Here is a 23064-nt window from a genome sequence, read left to right as displayed (position 1 = left end):
CAGATGTGGTGAAGATTAAAGGAGAACCTGTTTGTGATGACCTAAACACTCTATAAATAATTGTTTATTTCCCTTCCTATCTCCTGTGTCTCCCTCATGTCCCTGCAGCCCTTGACATTTTACTTCAGACCCCGACAGGGATCACTTCTGAGTGAGGAGTGGGAAGGAGGAAGTGGAACCCAGTGGTGATGTCACTGATGTTTTTCCATGAAGAATGACATGGAGTTCATGCTGGCGCCCAGTGGCCACCGTCTGGGAACCGCAGAGTCAGACAGGGTTGGTTGGCCTGGGCAGGTGCTAAAAGCTGCGAATTCGGGCTGGCCTGGGGCTACCTGCCTGCCTGCCCTGCCTGCCCCACCTGTCCCACCTGTATTGGCCCTGACTCCAGAGTAGAGAGGGAGTGCCTGTGGCTCTACCTTAGAAGGACATTTCTCAAGGCTCTCAGCTATGAGGGGAGGATGGTGCTCTCATTTATTGAGCGACTACTATGTGCAAGATGTGTTACAGGCCTCTGCAGACATCTAATTTAACTTTGTGGCCTATGTAAATGTATCGCCATCTTCTAGGCAAAGAGACTGAAATGGGCCCAGGTCTATTTGACTCCAATGCACAGATTGGTTCCTTTGCAGCCTCTGGAGATCTGGTTAGTCTGCTTACGAAGTTTCTGGCTAAGGAAGAGAGACAGAGGAGGAGGGATTGGGCTTCAGGGCAGACACCGGGGTACATGGCTGGGGGAGAGGTCTGGACACAAGTCTTTTGCTCTGCACTTGGCAGGCCACAGTCAGTGGCGGCCTCTTCCATCTGAGCCTCTATTTCATCATTTGGAAGTGGACTTCACATCACAGATCAGGAAAGTTGAGAAACTCTGGCTTCAAGAATGGATGGGCGCCAGCTTCAGTCTTGTCACTGACCTGTTGCACAGCCCTGGGGAAGAGACAACCCTTCTCTGAGCCTCAGCTTTCTTATCTGTAGATTGGGTTGATATTATTTTCCCATAGATTCGAGGATTCGTAAGATAGTATATGGAAGTTCCTGGCACACAGCAGGTGCTCAAAGCAGATTCATTGCCTCTCCCTTTCCCACCCTGGTCTCAGGAGAATTTGAGGGTCACTCAAATCCTGACCCATTGGAGAGACAAGGACAACATCCAATACCTGCTTGGAGACTTTTAAACTCAGCTTGTTTCCTCCTTCAGGCAGCCCTCTCAGATGCCCTCCCATTTGGCGGACAAGCCCTCACCCTGCTCTGTCCTGCCCCATGCACATCCCTGTAACACCTCATTGCTGCTCATCTGTCTCCCCAGCTGTCATGGGCCTCAGGGGCATGGACTAACGTTGATTACTCGCTTTGTGAACTCCCCACGCCTGGCATGCACTAGTGCCCTGACAATGCCCACAGAGAAAATACAGCGGGCGCTGGGAAAGTTGAACGTGTGTGTCTGTGTAAGGGTGAGGTTTCGAGCTTCTTGAGGGCTAAACATACGGCTTCGTTTCCATCTCCCCAGCACCCAGCACAGGGCACAGCACCAAACACATTGAATAATGAAATGTCCGGCTGCCATTAGAATTCTCCACCTGTCCCCTGGGACTGCGGGAGGATCCAGTCACTCTGTTAAGTCCCAGGGACACGTGTGCTAGACTAGGAAGGCGAGTCACTGCGCACACTTCCGGACCCTTCACCGTGATCTCATTGATATAATGATCTTGTGACTCAGATTCTTCTCTCTCTGTTGTCTAGATTGGCAAACCGGGGCTCAAAGAGGCCCCATATCCCACCTCAAGTTGCACAGCTAAGAAGTAGCGACCTGAGGCCTGTCTGACTCCACATCCTGGGTTCTTTCCGCTGCATCGGGTGTAGACAGCCCTGGAGATTGCCCCTCCCCAAGCTCCAGCCCGAGATCATAAACAACATGAAAAACACGAGAGTGAGAGGGCTTCTCATCCCGGGGGGCTGAAAAACAGGATTTATGAGGCCATTAATTACTTCCTTCTAATTAAATCAAAATTAAATGCGAGCAGAGGTACGTTTTCCTTATTAAAGACAATTAAAACGGACAGTACAGCTCTGCAAATAAAACAAGGCCAGGATTTAAACGGAAAGCAAATCAAATAAAAAGCCTCGCCCAGAATAAGGGGTCTGTTCACGCCTGTGCTACTCATAAACCAGGAGTTCATCAATTTTCTTTAAATATTAGCAACTTAATTAAATCTGCTCTCCTCCCCACTTTAGTCCTGCCGTATATCTAAAATAGATCTCACCGCCCACAGGAGTTGGTCATAAGTGCTGACCCCATAATTCTAGCTTTTTTAAAAAAAAAAAATTAAAAATCCTACAAAATCCACTTTCAGCTGACAGAAGCCTTGGGGGAAATTACAGTTCGGAAAAGGGATTAGTCAAAGTACCCAGATTGTATGGAAATGTGGGGAGGTTGCTTTGAGGGTGGGTCTTAGGAGAAGGTGAGGGGAAGAGGTGAGCCAGACTGCAGAGGAGAGCAGGACTGCTGCTCTGGGGCCTCGGTGACAACTGCGGGGCCCAGCGGTTCCTTCGGGTGCTGACAGGAGCCTGGCGGTGAGTGATGGAGGAGGCGGTTGTAAAATAGGTTACCGTCGGGGCCGGGGCCGGGGTTCACTCTGCAATGGTGCTGTTGCTAAGCTACCTTCGGAATTCGACAAGGATAGATGCTCCCAGCGGCTCCCTGGGGCAGGCGACCAGGAAGCAGTGAAGTAACTGAAACCATGGAGAAGTCCTTCCTCCCTTAAGAGTGAGAGAGAGCCTGGTATGAGAGTGTGTGTGCGCATGCGTGTGCCCGCGCGGGCGCGAACACACAACCACTTGTGCAAACGTGCGACTCAGCTGGAAAGGAGAGAGGTGGTTTTTAAAAGTCCAAGCTCATAATCCTATAGTGAAGGGTAGGCTAGCGACCACGTCCCCCCTCAGCACACACACACACTTTGTGGTGAGAAACTAGGACATCAGGTTGCCAAGAGGCTGTCAGGATTTGGGGCAGCGTTAATAGTGTCCGCGTAGACGGTGTTCTCAAGGTGGTGGAAATAGCAGGTGAGACCTACGATAATAAAAGCTAATATTACTGAGCACGTGCCAGGCGCCAGGCGCTCTTCCCTCTTCTAGGGGCTTGACATACGCTAACTCTCTGAATCCTCACCATATCCTTTGAGGAGGTGCTAGTAACAGCCTCACTCAACAGAGAAGTAAACAGAGGCACAGAGATGTGAAACGATGCCCCCAAAATCAGAGCTAACAAGGAGCAGAGCTGGGATTTGAGTCCTGCCAGTGTGGCTCCCGTTGGGCCCCCTGAATCACACACTATATCACCTTTCATAAGAAAGAGCGCTTTGGGCACCTGTTTGCGCAGAGATGCACACTTCCTTCTCTTTCCTCCCTGCACTTGAGAGGAAGAGAAGAGGGGTTGTGTGTGAATGGAGCGGGAGGATGACACAGTCATGACAGCAGCGGGAAGGTTGCAGTGAAATGAAGAAAGCCCCCCAGGCACAATGCTGGGCTCATAGCCGATGCGTGATACAGGACAGTTAAATCGCATTGGGCCTGGAGCTGGTGTCAGCAGATCTGGTTTCTTGGGTTGGTTCTGTCACCGTGTTCCTGTGTGGCTTTGGCATGATGTTCTCTGCTTCTGGCCTCAGTTTCCCAGTCTGATAATGAAGGGACTTACCAGGGCCCTCCTGTCTCTGTCTCATGCTGCTGAGGCGATAATGGCTGGGTGGGTGATGATGGCAGTGGTGAACTAGGGGTTTCTCTCATCTTTTCAGGATGTGGGGAGCTGGGGAGGCCGACTCAGAGCCCCAGCTGCTGGGCGGACAACAGCCCTGAGGTATCTGAGACCATCACAGCTGACAGTTAGGCAGATGTGTCAGAGTCCTTCCCTGTCTCTCTGGCGTTTTCCTGGACCCAAATCCTTCTCCCAGGCCTGGACATCTCAGAGAGGTTTGGAGAATCAGGCTGAGACTGGCCCCCAACACACACAAGTTCAAATCCTGGCTAAGCCACTTGACCACTCTATGACTTTGCCTTCTCTGAACCTCGGTTTCCTTGCCTACAAAAGGGAACAATGATTTCTGCCTTGCAGTTTAATAGTTAAGTGTTTTATAGGGGGGAAATGAGAAAACAACAATAAACAAACTGGCCACAGATGGGACACTTTATGTACTCAGTTTTCTTCTTTAATCCTTTCAACAACCCTAGGAAGTGTGCTCTCTTAGCCCCGCTTTTACAGATGAAGAGACTGAGGTCCAGAGAGGACTTGTTTAAGGTAATATGGTTCATGGGTTGGCAGAACCGGGCCTCGAACTCAGGTGTGTCTGGTTCCAAAGCCTGCATTCTTAGCTACCTCACCGGTAGTTATTGTCTAGCCGGTCCTTGTTCCTCCTTTCCCATCCCCTTTCCCCATTCTACCAGACTTACCTGCTCACTGCCCTGACTGGGAGTCAGGAGTCCTAGGCTCTGCCGCTAGTTTGCTGGGTGACCTTGAGCAAGGATATGAACCTTTCTGAGCTCTATCTGTCAAATCCTCACTTTGCTCAGTTGTGGGATCAACTTCAGCCACACGTATGGAGAAGAAAGTAACCAAGGACCAGGAATTACTGTGTCTAGACGAGAGAAAATCTGGGTTTCCTGTGAGGCAAACCCAAAGGTTTACATCTAGGCTTTCCTCCCCTCCTTGTTGACCCTCCAAACTGAGCGGCTTCACCGGCCTCCCAATTCTCAGACTCATTTAAGCACACAGGAAACTCCAGAATTGGTCTCTCCCCATGTCTGCTGACCAAAACTTCCTGGGAAGCTGACTGGCCTTAGTAGAAGCCAGAGAACTGGCACCCCCCTACTTTTCATGCCCTGCAAGGACCTTTCCCCTCAACACTTCAACTGCTGACAAGTCTCTGAATAAGCCGGGTTCCTTGAAGCCTCCAAGTCTTTGCCTAAGCTATGCCCTCTTTCCCATCAGGGTGATGAACTCCTACTCATACATCAAAACCCTGCTCAGTCAGGTTTTTTCTCCTTTATGAAGCAGAGGCAACAGATACCATTTATTGAATGCTTACTCAGTGCCAGGTGCTGACCTGTGAAGCTATTTACGCACCAGGTGTCTCTGCTACTACGGGAGCCCCCAAATGGCAGAAGCCAGATCTTATTTTGCCTCTCCCTCTCCAGTATCATATGCATGAGAGGCTCAGGGATTGAATGGATGAACAAAAGACCTTCTCAGCTCCTTATACCCTTAGGGCACAGATCTTCAGCCCTGTTAACCAGCATTTACTCAGAGAGTTGAGAAAGTAGCTTTCATTCATTCATTCATTTAATGAACAATTTGTGAGCAATGTCTGCATCAGGCACTGGGGATTTAATGATGAGCTAACCAAACACGGTCTAATAGGGAAGACGCACATTAATTGAAAAATCAAACAAACACATGCATAATTAAGTGTTATGAAAGAAAGATATGGGACGTTGGACGCCACATAACACGGAGGGATAGCCACACACAGGGCTCTCTCCTCGCCTGGTGTGGCTTCTCTGAGGAAATGGCATTTGAGTGCAGACCTGAGTGTGAGTATGAAATACTCAGGCAGGAGCAGTTCAGGGGGAGGAAACAACCGAGGCAAAGGCGCAGTGGCAGGAGCCTGTGAGGCATTGGAGGGACGGTCAGAGGTCACCAGAGGGCTGTGGCTGAAACTCGAGAGAATGGGGAGCTGGATCTTTGTAGGTAATGGGATGGAACTTGGGCTTGACCCCAAGTGCATGGGAGCTACTGAAGAACTTGAAGCAGAGTGGGGACAGTATGTGTGGGACATGTTTCAGACTTGTTTCTGCGTTTTAGATGAATCTAGCGACGAGATGGACTGGGTTTACCGACTAGCACTCTGCTGTGAGGTGTAAAAAGGAGGACTAGAGAAGGGCATGGGGCAGGTTGGGGGAGCGGAGCGCAGGACCCTGGTATCTGTCCCTGGCTGGGGGGCAGCTGGGAGGAGGCGCCAGGGACTGAGACGTAGGGAGGCAGGGGAACTGGGGTCCCTTGTGTCTACCAGTGGGTGTCTCCCGGGGCCTGGGTGCAGGATAGTGGGTGCGGGGTCCCACTTTACCTTGCCCACGTACAGGGGCTCGGTGCCCGTGTACTCCTCCACCACGAAGAACTGGTTCCACACCCAGCCGCGCTTTACGCGGCCCACGCCCAGCGCGCCATCCTGCCGAGCCCCGGGCGCTGGCGCTGGAGTGCCTGCCGCCCACAGGCGTCCCAGCAGCGGCGGCGGCGGCGGCGGCAGCAACAGCAGCAGCAGCAGCAGAAGCAGCGCGGGCGACAGCGCGACTCCGACGCGGAGCCCGCGACCGTCGGGCAGCGGCCTCATGCTTGGCGTGCTCCGGGGCCCAGGAGCATGGACGGGAAGCACCAGGGCGTCGCCACTCGGTGGCACCACGGAGAGGCGCCACGTCACATGGTGGCTTCAGCTCGGCCGTGGGGGCGCCCGGCTGGAGCGGGAGGGGGCGCGGCCGCACCCCGGGCATGGACAGCCCCGGGGTCCCCGCCCGCGCCCCCCTGGCGCCTCGGCGTTTGGATCACCAGGCAGCGCCTCCGCAGCTCCCTAGTCTGGTGTGTGCCATGGTCCTTTCGCAGAGGGGTGCTGGTTGGGGCCCGCAGATCCTTGGAATCTTCGAGAACTAGGAGCCTGCAAGAGAAGCAAGAAAACATCAGACGAGGCTGTATGTGAGGGCAGGGCAGGTGGAGTATCTTTTGACCTTTAGGTACTAATTAAACACCTACTGTGTGCCCGGCAGGGTGCATGGTGGGATAAACACCGCACAACGGTGATGCATAATGGTTCCTGACTCCTTGGGCCCTCCCCCACGCTCCCAGCTCTGGATCCTTCCTTTCAAGTCCCGTTACACACCTCTCCTCTCCCACTGTCTCTGAGCCTCCCCCCACCTTTCTCGCAGCCTCCTCACCCAGCTCCTTTTAAGGGGTCCTCCACCAGCCCCCATGCCCACAGGAGCAGGGACCTTATGAGCTGCTCCTCCTGTCCCTGGAGTACGGTCTCTCCAGCCCAGCCCACTCCCTACAACTCCCTTAATCCAGAGAGGGAGCAGGACCTTCTAGAAGGGGTCTTCAAGAGCCCCCAGGACCCAAGCCTCCTCCTGGCTGCACAGAGTCCAGACCCAGCCTGCCATCCTCCACTCTTGCCCTCCCACAGCAGCACAGAGAGGTCATTCCATCCAAAACAGGAGCCCAGGGAAGGCCCTCAAATCTCCTGCTGTAGTCCCTCCACACCCCATTTCAGGGGTGGGGCATCTGAGTCCCAGAGATGCCTCCTTCTTGCTTGGAGGTGCCTTTGTGGCTTTGGGCAGGGTCACAACCCCTCTGAATTTGCCTTTGGTGTCTCCACATTCCCCCAGAAAACCTTTCTTTCCCGGAGTCTGAGACACTTCTCCCCGCCTCTCCTGGACCAGCATGGCCATTCCCAGATCCATCCATCTCTCCTTCCCTCCCTCCAGCAGATCCTGCTTTCAGCAAGAAAGGATCTGAGGGACTAACTCCTACTCAAGCAATAATGATGAATAATAGCTTGATGTGGGCGTTTACAGGGGGACAGCAGTGCTGCTTTAACAGGAAGTTCGCGCACTGAGAAGAGTGAAGGAAATGAAGGGCTCAGTCCTCACTCCTCTCCTCATGCCAGTCCAGCTCAGTTCAACAACTCAGTTCCTCTAAGCTTCGACTCTGTGCTAGGTTTGGGAAGGATGCTAGGACAGAGATACATAAGCTCAGTTTAGTGGGGTGTGAGACAAGACCCCCAATAACAACCTAAATGCCAGGGGGTGAGTGATCAGGGCTATCTAAGGGGGTGCAACCTGAGACCCATGGGGCTCAGGCAAGGGAGTGGGCACAGGTGTCTGGAAGGGACAGGTGGTCGGGAGGGAATCAGGGCTGCTTCTTGGAGGAGGGGCATCGGAGCAGGTGGGAAGAAAGGGATGGGCATTCCAGTGGAGGAGTGTGCAGGCAGGCTGTGGCTGGTCTGCCTAGTTTGGGGAGTTAGGCTGAGATCATGAGGTATGCAGCTGGGCAGAGGACGTGAGAGGGACTGACCTGGCCCCAACCAGGTCCCCCTGTAGACAAAGGAAGTGGCTGGAATCTTTAGGGCAGAAGAAATGCAGATGACCTCCTGTGACCTGATGCTGGAGCAAGGCGATTCTCTTGCCTTTAACTCACTCACTGACTAACTTGAGACAACTGTGCAAGTTGGTGTCTTGTACCCATTTTGCAGGTGCTTGACTACCCAGTGCTCTTTCCCAGTAGCAACTGCAGAATTTCTTTATGGAAGGGGTTTTGGGGTAGGGAGTCATCTGTTGGCAGGTGGGGGTGATGAGGAGGAGGTGAAACCTGCATTTCAGGGCAATGACGATGAGAAAACATCAACAGTCCATAGGGAAGGATGGAGGGGAGGAGTCCTGAACATGCTGTTCCCTCCTTCCCTCCAGGCTCTTCCCTGAACTCATGGAGGTCGGGAGGACCCACGACCCTGCTGTGAGGACCCCCAGCACCCCGTCCCACTCCTTGCACCCACTCTGTGGGGCTGGGACATGACCGCAGAGCCTCCCCCACCCTGGTGGCCTCACTCCACAAGCCTGGAGCTGTGCTGCCGCCTCTGGGGATCCAGCTTTGATTCCCCACGTTATGGCCTGGGCTGCTCATAATGAGGCTGGAATTATGGGTGAGGAGGAGGCGCCGCTCCGGAGCCTTCATTTCCTGGAGCTTATGACTTCCCTGCGTGCCACGGGAACTGTTCCCCTGACTCCGTCAGGCAGTTCCAGGGCCCATCACCGTCCTGCAGGGACGCAGAGGGGAGGGGCGGGCAGGAGGGTGGGCCTGGAGGGAGGCCAGGGCAGGGCTGTGAGGGGCCCAGGAGGTCGGAACAAGGGGCGATCCCCTAATGTTTGCAGGCACCCCACAGTTGCTCTCTCTCCTTCCCTCTCTCCCTCCTTTCCTTTCTTTCTTTGTGACACTTTTTTACGAGAGGGCAGCGCACTAAGATTCAATCATTCATTCATCAAACATCAGCGTCTTCTACAACTGGAGAGACAAATGCATTTCATTCATTCATTGATTCAACACACTTTAAAAATAATTTCTGTGTAAGACAGCAAGATACAATCAGCTATGTGTCCGGAAAGGGAGGCATTTCTTCTCGTTATTCATTTACTTTATCTGCAAATATTTACCAGCACCTCCCTGCTGCCAGCCCCTATGCTGGACACTGGGGACGATACAATACACAATATGAAGTCCCAGCCCTCATGCAGCTGACCTTCTCGTAATAAAGGAATACAATCTACAATGCAATTTCAGGGAGTAATAAATATTAAGAAGGAATATAAAGCAGGAAAAAGAGAGGAGGAGAATGATGGAAGGGCCGGGGTGGGTATGATGTTATGGAGAGGGCATCAGGGAGGGCCTCTCGGAGGAGGTGACATTTGGCAGATCTGGACGGATGAGCAGGAGCCAGGCACAAAATGGTTCCATGCAGAGGGAGTAGCATGGGCAAAGGTCCAGAGACTGGAACAAGCTGAGGAATATCAAGGAGGCCCCTGTGGCTGGTGCAGAGCAAAGGGGTGGCTGAAGATGAGGCAGAGGAGGGAGGCGGGGTCTGAGCAAGATCAAGCAGGACCTGGAGGAGGGAAAGCAGTTTCCATTTTATTCTGTGCATGCAGATAAGCTGTTGGAGGAATTTTGTATAATAAAAACCCCAGGAGACCGACACGGTCCATGGCCATAAGGGGATTTCATGATGCGAGTCCTCAGCTTCTGAGGGTCAAGCAGAGGGTTGCCGAGCAGGGATAGCATCACAGAGCAAGTGGCACTTGAAGTTAAGGCCCAGAAAGGATTTGGACGTGTGCAATTTGGTGTGTTGGTGAGGAAAGGGAGCTCTCTGTGGAAGAGCTGCCTGGGGCAAAGGCTTGAGGTGAAATCCTACTTTCCAAAGGGACAAATTCCAAAACTGTTGTCCAGGGTTTCATAGCGTACTGGGTGATGGAGTGGAATCCTGAACCCAGGACTAGGATTCCCCATGGTGTAAGGCACCTCTGGGGAATGGGAAAAGACGCCCCTCTGAGTGGAAGCATCCCGGTGTCAGGGGGACATGCTTGGTAGGACAAGGGTAGCTGCATCTCACCTGCACCCCACGCTTGTGCAAGGTACATCCTACTCTATGGTTTGAGGGTCGGAGCCTTCACAGCCCCCATCTCTCCCTCCCACCTGGGCCTTCATACCTCAACCCACCAGGTCCTCCTTTGGGTATGTTGGCCAGTACGTTGGCCAGGTTTCCTGTCCATCTGCCAACTCTTCACCGTTCTGAATAGTCCTGCCAGGGCTGCTGCAGACACGTTGGCCTCCTTTCTCCCTCCCTTCCTCTTCCAGCTCTTTTCCTGAGTGAGTGTCAACGACAGGACCCTGTCCTGGTATTCAGAGTCCTTCAGGGGAGGCAGCTGGGGAGCCCTGGGGATGCTTTTGGCTCTGCTGGGCCTCACCATGAGATCTGGGTGTGTTGGTGGCCTTCTCTGGGCCGCAGGTCTCAACAGACTGCACAGTTGTTTAAGCCCAAATGGGATTAAAAACTGAGCCCCAGCCAAAGCCAATAAACGTCAGTTTTGCCCTGTCCACTCCATAGCCTCCCTCCTATAATCCGTGTGCCTTCGGGTCCGCGTACGTGCATGTGGTTACTACGTACGTGCTGGCGTGTGTCTGCAATCATAGATGTCAGCTGTGTGTGGGAATGTTTGTGTGTGGTGCACGTTCACTCATTTCACAGACATTTGTGAGTTTCTACTCTATTCTGTTCTAGGCACAAGGAAAAGAAATAGGTATGGTCCTTGACCTTGCAAGTCTAGTGGGGGACACAGACAATAAACAAATAAATAAATCCAGGTCAGCCACTGATAAGTGCTATGGAGAAAAACAAAGCGGGGTAAGGGTTATAGGAAGTGCCGGGTGGGGAGATTTGTTCTCCGGCTGGCTCGCTCTTTCAATCGTGTATTATAAGTGATCATTTATACAAGGTGGTCAGGGAAATCCTCACAGCTGACATTTAAACAGAGATCCAGAGGGAGGAAGGGAGCTTGCACATAGCTGGGAGAAGAGTGTTCCAGGCTGAGGGAACAGCAAGTGCAAAGGTCCTGAGGTCAGTGTGCAGCAGAAACAGCAAAGAGCCCAGTGTTGCTGAAGTAGAGTGAGGGTAGGGGGGCAGCAGGAGATGAGGTCAGAGAGAGGGAGGTGAGAGTCAGAGCCTGCAGGGTCTCCTTTGGGTTTTTACTGCGAGTGACATGGGACCCCTAGGAGGGTTTGAGCACAGGAATGCCATGTGATTTGATTTGTGTTTTAAAAGCTCCCGCTGGCTGGCTTTTTTGTTCCAAATGGAGGGAAGCTGGGGCCGGGGGTGTGTCTAGGGGGCTATTTCAATAATCCAGAAGTAAAGGTGGCTTCAATAATTCAGAAGTAAAGGTGGCTTCGACCAAGTGGGAGCAGTGGAGGTGCTGAGAAGTGAGGCTGAACCACAGGATATATTGATGCATCAGAAATGGGGTGTTGAGAGAGGAAGTAAGCGTGATGTGCCTGCAGCCTGAGCAACAGGAATGACAGGAGTTCCTTTTACCAAGCTGAAGACCACTGCGGGCAGGACAGATTTGGGGAGAAGATCGGGGATTCGTTTGGATGTGTGACAATCAAGTTTTGGACGCGTGACATTTGAATGCCTATTAGACATCCACTAGAGATGTCGAGCCGGCAATGGTACCTACAGTCAGATGTTCAGGGGTGAGGTCCTGGCTGCAGAGATAAATTTGGGAATTTGGATGTTATTTAGAGCTGAGACTGGATGAGCTCACCAAGGAGTGAGCATAGATGAAGAAGAGGTCCAGCTTACAAATCAACTTACAGAGATCAGGGAGGTGAGGAGGAAACAGGGAAGGAGACTGACCCAGACGGGAGAGGAAGGAGCTGGGGGCCCGGAGAGGAGATATGCTGGAAGCCGGTAGCAGACAGTGCTTTAAAGAGGAGGCAGCCATCGGCTGTGTTGAGTGCTCTGTGAGGTGGGTGGCAGTGTCCAGCTTCGCCAGCAGCAAAAGTGGGTCCCACTTTATATCTGTTGTCCTGGCATAACTACTAATAGGGTCCCACCCCATTTTACTCCCAGTTTGGGTGGTAAATTATACGGTCATCTTCCTGAGAGATGAAGTCAGATGCAGACGTTGAATTGACCATTAGATTTAGCAACACGAATGTCAGTCGAGGCCTTGATAAAGGCAATTTTGGTGGAGTGGTGGGTGTGCAATTTTGACCACAGTGGGATCAAGCGAGGCTGGGAGGAGAGGAGGTGGAGACCTATGTGTGGGTGGGTGACAGCCTCTCTAGGGATTTGTGAAGGTTTGTTTTGCCAACTTCCCTGGCTCCCACCTCCACCCAGCAGGGAGGGCTCAGGACAGCAGCTCAGGACAGGAACTGGTGTCCACAGAATGCCACCAGGGCAGCTTCAGCTACATTAGCTGGGCTAGCAAGGTACCACCTCTGCACCCCTTCCTCCACCCTCCTCACGGCACCTGCCCTGGGGCTTGGCTGGACTCACCCATATGTGCCTAGGCTGTGACAGAACTACCACCATTCACCTAGAACCCCTGGGCCCTGAGCCCCCAAGCAGAACAGGCAAGGCTCTGTCACCCCCCAGGCTCCTCTGTGCGGCTGCCTGAAGCTAGGAGTTTCTCTATGGATCTGGGAAGAAGAGATGAGCCCCAGTCCCTGCCCTGGGGTGAGCCCACCTGCCTCCTAGCTCCCACGCAGCCCTTGGGGGGATTCCCTACAGCTGTCAGTCTCCTGGCCATCGTCGATTACCTGCTGTGCTCTGGGTCCCACTGGAGCTCTGTTGCTCTGCTGGGTACACAGAGCAGGCAGGGACAATATGGAAAATATCTAACTCTGTACAGCGTGGACCAACCACCGTGGCTGCAGACGCAGGGTTGGAGGGCCAGGCATTACCCCTTTGGGTGCTGGAACATGGCAAGGGCCAGGGGGTCCCTTTGTCGGGGGCTAGGGTTAGGGCAGCAGCTATTTACCAACTAGTGACGGGGCATTTCCACGCGCACTGCAACCATCGCACAGGGAGTGCTGCTCACGTTGCTCTCAAGGTGCTCACAGCCTATGGCAGAGACATTCATTCACGCATTCATTCATTCCACAGACCGTTACAGAGCATCTCCTCTGGGCCAGACTGGGGGGTAGATGCTCTGGGGGTGAGGGAGACATAAAGACATAATCCCTCCCTCAAGGAGCTCACCGTCTAGAGAGTGGCGACATTCATTTAGGATTTACAGCACGTCTGGTGTGTGCCATTCACTCATTAACCGATTCAATGAACATTTATTGAGCTCCTACTGTGTGCCAAGCCCTGGGTTGGGCCCTTGGCATGTTTGGTGATAAATAAGCCAGGTCCTTGCCCTGTTCTTAACAGGCTTGTGGCTAAGTCATCAGATTCTAAGGAGAGAAATCTCTGTATTCACTCATTTATCCAGTGAACTAACATCTAGTGAATACACACAGTAGGTGTGCCGGCCCCTGTAAATTAAATGCACATACTCACAGATGAGTAGGAGAGACTATAAAAACAGACAAGCAACTAAAATAAAGCATGAAAAAATGGAATGTACAGACATGAAGGCTCAGAAGAGCTCACATCTAGCTGGATGACTATGGTGGGCTGCCTGGAAGAGGGGCATTGGAGCTGATCCTTGAAAGGCGAGGAAGCTTTGGATATGGGAAGATGAGGTAGGGAATTACAAGAAGAAAGTAGAGATTGAGCAGAGGATAAACCTCAGGGCTTGAACAGGGAACAGTGAATAGAGCAGTCTAGCTGGGTATTATGCTATGTAAAAGGGAGTTATGGGAAATATAAAAGATTGGCTGGCTGCTAACAGGCAATTCATTCTCCCATCCTTCTTATTTCAATATTTATCCTCCCTCAGATTGATCATGTGCTCAGCACCTCTCTTGTGAACAGTTATTAGTTTAAACCAATAAGAGCCATTCCCTTCTCCCCACTAGTGATTGGTTTAGAAAGTATCATGTGACATAGTTCTGGCCAATAAAATATAAAAGGATAATTGCTGGGGAGCTCCTGGCAATCTTTTTTTTTTTTTTTCTCTTCAAAAAGAGATGCCTTGAGTTGAAACTTTGTTTTCTGCATGTGTGAGGAGGTAATGGCTGGAGCTACAGCAGCCATTTTGGAACAGTGAGAGGAGCCACTCCAAGAGGCCAAAGAGACGTACTAAGAAAAGAGGGAACAATCTGTGTCCTTGATGATGTTATTGAACAACTGAAATTATCCAACTCTGGGCCTTCAAGATTCAGTTCCAGCTCCCACTTCCTACAGACTCTCATTCTGTCTCCTCTGAATGCCCTCAGACCTGCCTGACTGGGTCTTCCTTTGGGGTCTGGTGTCAGCTGTGATAGCAAGCTTCTGGAGGACAGAGACCATGCCAATTCCTTTTTCCATCCTTTCCCCCACCTTCCCACACACACCTGGCAGAGCCAAGCCCAGAGCTGGGGCCTAGGAGTGACTCAGGAGAGTCTTGCCTCAGACAGAGTTTTGGGAGCTGCTCAGGCCACCTGTCTTTCCCTCTCACTGAGAAGCTGCCAGGCTTGCTGATTTGCTGTGGTCCTGTCTGTGGTCTGGGCATCACCACCACTGCCCACATTGTGTCCTTCCAGCTTCTGAGCCGGGCGGCCAGCATGTCCTTTCTTGATTTCTCAGTGCCCTGGTACCATTGTTGCCAAGGCTGTATGACTGCCAGCTCAGTGGCTCCAGGCCCTCCTTTGTCATCTGGCTGTCTTCTTGGGGACAAAGGAAGGGCTTCTTCTTCTTTTTTTTTAAGGAAGGGCTTCTTATCCTATCTATCCCACATTTGTTTCCCAGCCTTTCTCGCTGTCAAGACCAAGAAGAGGTGCTGGGCCCAGAGACCTCCAGGAAGGACAAACTTTATGGGGTAGCCTGGATCTCCTCATATCTGCCTCCTGCAAAGTTCCTGATAATCTTTTTAGCCCCAGTCTCTGGGGCAAAATTTAACAATCAGGGGACCTAAGACCTTGGAGTCCAACGTCAGACCAGGGTTTGAGTCCCAATTCTATTATTGGACTGGTGCGACCTTGGTAATTTGCTCCATTTCTCTGAGCTTCAGTTTTCTCATCTGAAAAATGGGGGTAGCAGGGGTTCCCTCCTAAGGCCAATGTGAGGAATTAAAAGAGATGACGCATGTGAAAGGATCTTCAGTGTTTGGCAATGAATGCTGGTTAATGGAATAACAACTATGGTTATTACTCTTATTTCTGGTCAAAAATACTGCTGGGAACTACGTATGTACAAAATATCTTGACCAGGTAAAAGGGGTTCACAGATACTTGTCTATCCAGTCATTCATTTATTCACTCATGCATTTATTTAACAACTGCTATGAGGCCCATGAATGCACCTTGTCTCAAAAGAGTGAAGACTTGTACAGGGCTTATCCTATGGTTGCCTCCTGCTCTGGTGCTAAGGTGGTGCCTGGCGAAGGGTAATAAAGGAAGAGGCAGCTCACTCATTCATTCATTCATTCATTCATTCACTCAGTCACTCACTCCCTGTACCCTGCACGCCGGCTTGGCATGTACATCACGTCTCCATGCTCACCTGGCACCAGGTCTGCCAGGGGCAGCTGTGCCTGGCAGTCTGGCTTCTGTCTGCCCCGTCTGAATCCCAAGGGCACTGTGCTCGCTGGATCCTGAGCCCAGAGCTTTCTGTGCTTGACTACTGCCTTCTCCCTGGGGGAAAAATATTTCTACCAGCTCACTGTTCTCCCTCCAGGCCGGAATGGACCCTAGTGTAATGCAGAAGCTCCTGAAGTGTGGAGAGATGCTGGGCACAGCCACCTGACTCTGCTCACCTCTCATTGTCCCTCACCCCCCAGGGAGAAGGCACAGTGGAGCCATAAACAAGAGAGCAGGCCAGTTACTGCTTCATATGCTAGATAAACACGAGTACACGTGTGCCTGGGCCTGTGTGTGCATTTGCCTCACTAGTGATGGGTGCAGGGGCAGCACGCATGTGCACTGTGTCCCAGCACCTAGAACAAGTCCATGCACGTAGTAGGTGCTCAGTAAGTGTGGAGTGAGTGAATAGATGGGGGCCTCCTCCGTAGGGGTTTACATCTCTGAGTGTGTTGATATGTGGGGTCAGGATATATATGCCAAGCTTCTGGACTTGGTAGCTAGACCATTACCCAGGGAGGCATAGGTGAGAGGTCAGGGGAGAGGGGACGAGCAGACCTGGTGCCGTAAACACCCCATGTGCACTGCTACCCCATCTGCAAAGGCTGGTCCGAGGGCCCCCCAGTCTTGCCCGCAGTCTATGCTGAGCTTTCAGGAGCACCTTCATAAAGCCCAGCTCAGTCTGGAATGTTCTCCTGTCTAAAACCTTCCCCAGTTCCCTTTCACTGTCAAGATAAAGTCCAGATTCAGGCCTGTCGTTCATTAGTTGTCGTTCAGAGCAACACAGGGTTGTTCATGCTCAATGGCTCCACACACTATCCATTGAGGTGGGTACTATTATTTGTCCTCATTTATCAGATGAGAAAACTGAAGCACAAAGAGTTCATGTGACTTGCCCAAGGTCACACAACTGGTATGTTGTGGAACTGGGATGTGAACCCTGGGCTGTGGGCCCCAAAGCCTGTCCCTTTAGCCACTACCCATGTGGCTACTCAAGGCCCTGCAAGATTTGGACCCTCCCACTTTACGGTAGTGCCACTGCATCTCTTCGTGTACCCATCTCTCTGGGAAGATGGGACCACCAACTGTTTACCACATTCATGCCTCTGGGCCTTTGCTCCTGCGGTTCCCTCTGCCTGGAATGACCTTCTCCTGTGTTGCCCCATATCCAACCCTCACCCTCGTCTCAGGGCCCAGGCCAACTGCCCTCTCCTTCATGCAGTCTCTCTGCCTCCTCCCCCCGAACCCAGTGAGCTCACTCTGAGCCCTGGCACAGAACCAAGCTCTCCCTTGGCTCGGTCTCAGCACCCTGCCCGTTGGCTGTGAGCGCCTCCATGACTGCTCTCTGCCTTTCAGCTCATACCTCCACGGCCATGCTCAGAGTGGGTGCTACTGAATGTGGGAGTGAAAGGCTGAAAGAATGTATGTATGGATGGATGGATGGATGGATGGATGGATGGATGGATGGAAGGACAGATGATGGGTTGCCTGGTTACTGCCACACCACCTTCCCCCGGACTGCCTTTCTGTGGTGTTGGTTCCTCCTGCTTGTTCCGTTTATTGACTCATCAAATATTTATTGAGCACCTACTATATGCCGGCACTGTGCTGGAGGCTGCGGAGGTAGCAGTGGGTACATTACAGTCCCTGCCTCCACGGCCTTCCATTCTGTGTGTGTGGTAAATGTGCAATTACCAACGGGGTCAGTTCCACACAGGGAAAGCACCGGGGACCCACACTGAGCAGGAGACACAACCTCACTAGCAATGGATGGGTGGGGTCAGGGAGGCACAGTTCCCCGAGAAAGGGGTTTTTGAGCTGAAACCAAAAGGATGGCAGAGACACACTTGGGCACAGGTAATAGAATGTACAGAGCCACGTTTAAGGGACTGAAAGTTCAGGGGCCAGAGCACAGAGTGTGAGGGGGAGAGGCAGCTTACAAAGGGGCTTAAGGAGTTTCGATTCTGGCTCGAGAGACATGGGGAGGCATTAAAGGGTTTTTGGCAGCGGGGATGTGATCAGGTTTGTGTTTTTAAGGAGATCACTGTGCTTGCCACTTAAAGAACAAACTACGACGTGGCTGGAAGCAGGGGTCCAGCGAGGAGGCGGTGGCAGCTTCAGGGTGAGACATAGGGCAGACCAGGGAGGCTCTCGTAGGATGGAGAAAAGGGGACAGATTGGAAATATTTAGGAAGCAAAATGGGCCGACGTGGGGACAGGTCAGACATAGGGAATGAGGGGGAGCGACATCAAGAATGACTCCCTGGTTTGGGCTTTTGTTTTGGCCGACATGTATTCATCACCTACTAAGAGCCAGGCACTATTTTAGAACTTGATGTACACAACCTTGTGTAGTCCTCACATTGACCCATAAAGTAAGTTATCGTCACCCCCCTTCATTATCTCACTTCACTCCAATAAGAGTGCGGAGGCAACGGGACACAGCGGGGTTTGTCCCAAGCTTTGTCCCTTTGGGGAACAGCCTTGGCAGATCAAAGGAGTAGAGAAGGAAGACAGATAGGCAGGTTGCGTATACTGAGCTGATTCTGAGTCAGTGAGAATAATGATAGATAACATTTATAGAGCTTTTACCGTGTGCCAGGCATAGTGCCATCCAATTAGCTAATAATAAGAGGTAACACTTAGTTTTATGCAGGGCAGCTTATATCAACAACGTGATTGAATTCTCACGACAGCTCTGTTTCGAAATTCTATTACAGAAGGAGGGACAGTGGCTCAGAGAGGTTGAGGGACTTTCCCAAGGTCACACAGCTAATTAGCAGTGGATCTGAAATTCAAACAGGCTATGGCAGGGGGAGGGCAATGAGGATGGGCAAAGAGGTGCCTAGTGGCTGTGGGAAGGAAGGCAAGGCCTGCATTTGGGCTGAGCACGAAACATGTTGCCCCTTGTAACACCTCTTGACACTGCTCACCCCAGGCTTGAGTCCCTACTCAAGGCTTGACCTCCCACACAAGTTAAGAACGTGCACATGTATGCACACTCTCTTTCACACACATACACACACACACACACACACACGTGCATACCCCTTGGCTGTCACTGCTCAGCTGCCTGGGGGTGGCCCGCCTTGTACCCAGGTGCCAGGGGCTGGTACCTGTCTCCCCACCCTGCCCCCGCCCTGCCTGCCTGCTGGTGCTGCAGGCAGAGCCCGCTGTACATCATGTTGACAGTAGAAATTACATCCCGAGCTGCTGTTTTACACCGCACCCTGTCAGAACTCACCGCAGCCCAGTGATCAGGACAAATTGAATACCATCCTGGCCGTGTCAATATTTATTCCATTTTACAAACGTGGCCGGATGGGGGGCAGGGCCCGCCGTGTTGCTAGCCAAGCAGAGCCCCGGGAGGCTCCTCTCCCTCTCAGGCCCGAGCTGCCTCCTCCCCTCGCCCTCCTCTTCTTTCTGGACTTTTTTTTGTAATCAGTTAAAACTGTGAAATTCAATGTTCATCCAGAAAAGTGCATAAATCAGACATGCAGAGTTTAACAAATAATTATACAATGAACTCCACGGATCCACCCTTTGATCAAAACACTGAAAATCGACCCCTCTTCAGAAGTCCCCCACTGTGTCCCTTCTTGACCATAATCCACGGCTTCTCTCTATTCTGGCTTTTATGATAACCAGTGCCTTGCCTTTCTTCATAGTTTACCACCTAACTATGCATTCCCAAGGTCTTAATTTAGTTTTGCTTGTCTGAGAACTTGAAATAGATGGAATCATATTGCACACACTCTTTTGCATCTTGTTTGCATTATGTTTCTGAGATTCGTCTTTATTTTCACATGTGTTCCTGTTCACTGCTGTATAGTATTCCATTGCATGAATATACCACAATTTATGGACAAAATATACCACAATTTTAAGGACAAAATATCCATTGTCCTTTTTCCTCTTCTCTCCCCTTTTCTCCTGCTCTTCCTTCTAATCAGTCTCTTCCTTCTCTTTCATCTTCCCCAGTTCTGCCTCCTTGGTTGTCTGTCTACCATTGTTCTGTCTGCTATGTTTGCTCATCTCTCTCTCTCTCTCTCTCTCTCTCTCTCTCTCTCTCGCTCTCGCTCTCGCTCACTCTCTCGCTCTCGCTCACTCTCTCTGACACACACACACCTGATTCCAGCTCCTGTATCCTACCAGGGTTTTGGATGCCCCTCTGGGTATCTCCCCCACCTAGTTTCTAGAGTACATAGCTTCAGCCAGAGAGGTTCTCCCAGACCTGAGTCTATTAAAGCTTATCTGTGAGAGGATCCCTGGGGACAGAGATTGGGGGTCATTAGCTCCTGTGTATCCAGCTGTTACTCTAATAACCTTGGGGGAGAAGGCCTCACCTCTAACTTTTACCTGGATGGTAAAACACTACCTCTGGGCTGGGGTGAGAACTGAGTTGGCCCCAAGTAGTCCTGCAGCCATCTGTAGGATACATGACGAGTGGGAAGGGGGAAAGGGGACCTGGGCTGGACAAGCCCCCGCCTCAGTTCTGCTCATTCAAAATCTCATGGAGCATCCATCCTGTGCTTAGCATCAGGTCTCACCCAGGCCACAGCAGAGAAGGCCAGCAGGCTGGCGGGGGTGCTGATAGGGTGGGGGGACCTTCCAAAGAGTCATTAGAGAGCCCGCTTGGCTACCCCAGGAGCACATGTGACATATTTCGTTTGTCTCACTTAATTCCTTCTCTGCCTTGGAGCTGCGCTATTGATGCCCTTATTCAGGGTAGTAAATTTTTATTGCAACCTGAGCAGATGACATTAAGGAATCTGTCCCCTTGCGGTACAGGAGAAAGCTCTCTAGGCTGGAAGGCAAGAGGACTAGGTTGAAGCTTGGCTTTGATCCGGTTATGCTGGGTGACCTTGGGCAAGACCCTTCCCTCTCTGGGCTTCTGTAAAATGGGAGGTCCAACTGTGGTTCCCAGAGCTCAGCGGGGGACCAGGGTCATGCTGGCAGCATAAGGAGGGGAACTTGTTCAAAATGCATGTCCCCAGAGCATCTGATTCCGTAGCAATGGTAATACTAACAGGCAAATTTATAGGGTGTTTCTATGCGCCAGGACTTGTGCATTTGATGAGCTCAAAATAAAAGGCTGTACTTATTGATCATTGTGCTAAGAATTTTACATGAGTTACCTTGTTGTATCTGTGTCACAGCCTATTTTTATTATTATTATTATTATTATTATTATTATTATTATTATTATTATTTTACAGAGGAAGAAACTGGGGCACAGAGAGGTGAAGTAACTTGTCCAAGGTTATAGCCAGGAAGTAGGGATCCAGGACTTGAACTAGGAAAGAGCCTGTCCTAGGTCTGAGCTGGCTCCCTAGGCTGGGAGCCCCTGGGCCAAGTGGTCAGGAAGTTGTGTGATGGAGATCGAGCATTGTGTATGTATGAGTGACACATTTTCATAGTGATTCACCCAGACGTGTGTGGGCTCCTCACACGCACAAGCCAGTGTGAACTCTTATTGTCATCATTTTAGGCAACCCTCAACAATCCTCCTGAGACGGGCTTTAGTCTCTGCAGTTACTGATGAAAACTAGAGGCACATATAAGGTGGCTCATTCAAGACCCACATGGCTGGGGGTCCAGCTCCAAAGCCATGAGCTTTCACCCCAGCACGCTGCTGCCAGTACCCCACTCTGCACTGCACCTTGTGACTGATGCTGAATTATTCCCTGAAACTCACTGGGCCGCAGTCTTCCCAGCTGTAAAATGGAGAGGTTGGACTAGTAGGCTGGGGTCTGGCATCTCAGCTTCTGCCCCTAAACCATGGGCTGTTAGATAAGTTTCTTCCCTCTCTGGGCCACAGTCTCCCCATTTGGAAAGAAAGTTCTGTCTGTGATCCTATCCCAACACGACACACAAACGCTGCTTTAAAACAAGCCTCTTGGTTATGAAAGGCCTTAGGTCTGGCTCCCTGGAAACAGGTCCCAGGGCAGAGATTTGCCTGTGGGAGGTTTACTGAGACGCGTTCTGGGGAACACCGTGGAAGGTTGAGGGAGGCAGGGCGGTGCAGAGGGATTTGTCTCCCTCTGTGATGCTGTTTCAGCCAAGGCCTCAGCTGGTCCCATGGGACACTGTGCGGCTGTGACGCTCCAAGTTGAGGCAAGGGGCCGGCCTTTGAATCTTGCAACTACCAGACCTAAGCAGGGGTGGGTTGCCCACCCCTCCAGGGGGTGTGACCTTGAGCAAGACAGCTGCCTTTGACTGAGCGCAATCCCTGAAAAGTGGCTCTGCTGAGAGCTTTCAGCAGCCGTGGTCACAACCATCCCGGGCGGTATGTGCTCCTCCATACAATCTGCTGAAAAGTAAGGGCCTGACCTTGGCTCTGGCAACGACAGCAGATGAGGCCTGAGCCCTGGGCTTAGCCAGCCAGGCCCTGGCCCCCCCGCTCTGAGCCCTGGCCCCCACTCTGCTGCCTGCTGTGATCGCAGTGGGATCAGTGCCCCGATCTCTCAAAGCCTGGCCGCCACTGCCTGCCTCGAAGCTCATCCCCCGCGGTTCCCAGAGGTCCAAGCGATTATGCCACTGAAAATTCCGCGTTCATGTTGTCAACCTCGAAGTAAATTACAGGCCCGGGGAGGTGTGTGCCTCCTCCTTAAACAAGATTCAATTCCACTTAGCTGCCCCCCTTCCTACCCCACACATAGGTTCCCTCCCTCCTGTCACCCCAGGCTCAGGATTTATGGCCTCTCCTTGTAGGCAGCTGGTAACCATGGAAAGCTCCTTAGGGAGGCTTCAGGCTGGAGCCTCGTCAGCCCCAGACTCCCGTGCAGCCATTTCCTCCTAGAATGGCAGAGAGGAGAGGCCAAGACAGTGGAAGGAGCTTCCGCGGCCAAGGGAGAGAGGCCATGGTAACCCCATCAACAGCAAGCACGTTGATGCTGTCACATCTTTTCCTCATACCATGACGCAGACACTGTCATCACCCCCATTTTACAGACGGGCAAACTGAGGCCAAGAAGTATGAGGTCAGCCACCAAGGTCACACACCGAGGAAGCAGCTAACTCCAGGACTGGGGCAGTTAAATCCCACGTAAGCCACTGCCTCTTCCTCCAACTGCTGCTTTTGGAGGGTTTTAGAGTCTCTGAGAGGGTTTCAGGCCCTCTAAGACCTTGGCCCACCCATGTGATGTGTGATTTCTCGCTTAGATCTGCGCCTCTGCTTGCACTCCTCTGGTGATGGAGAGAACATTCCCTCCAGAAGGCCCATTATCTCTCTAATGATCGGACAGTCTCCAAATAATTGA

The 23064-nt window shown here is 51.9% G+C and overlaps 1 protein-coding gene across 2 annotated transcripts in view; it reads right to left on the bottom strand.

Annotated features, from left to right (window-relative positions):
* CDH22 (cadherin 22) overlaps nucleotides 1-23064 on the bottom strand; it is a 123101-nt gene that overhangs the window by 63363 nt on the left and 36674 nt on the right. Inside the window, exon 2 of one of the 2 annotated variants that reach the window (XM_033095197.1) lies at nucleotides 6111-6692. In XM_033095197.1, coding sequence (XP_032951088.1) covers nucleotides 6111-6374 — 264 coding nt within the window. In that variant the 5' untranslated portion in view covers nucleotides 6375-6692. Of the gene's footprint in view, nucleotides 1-6110; nucleotides 6693-23064 lie in introns of those variants that run through there. The other variant, XM_033095199.1, reaches the window with a different exon arrangement.

The sequence above is a fragment of the Rhinolophus ferrumequinum genome, chromosome 23 (genome assembly GCF_004115265.2).
Source record: "Rhinolophus ferrumequinum isolate MPI-CBG mRhiFer1 chromosome 23, mRhiFer1_v1.p, whole genome shotgun sequence".
NCBI classification, from domain to species: domain Eukaryota; kingdom Metazoa; phylum Chordata; class Mammalia; order Chiroptera; family Rhinolophidae; genus Rhinolophus; species Rhinolophus ferrumequinum.
This window is presented reverse-complemented; position numbering and strand designations above follow the sequence as displayed.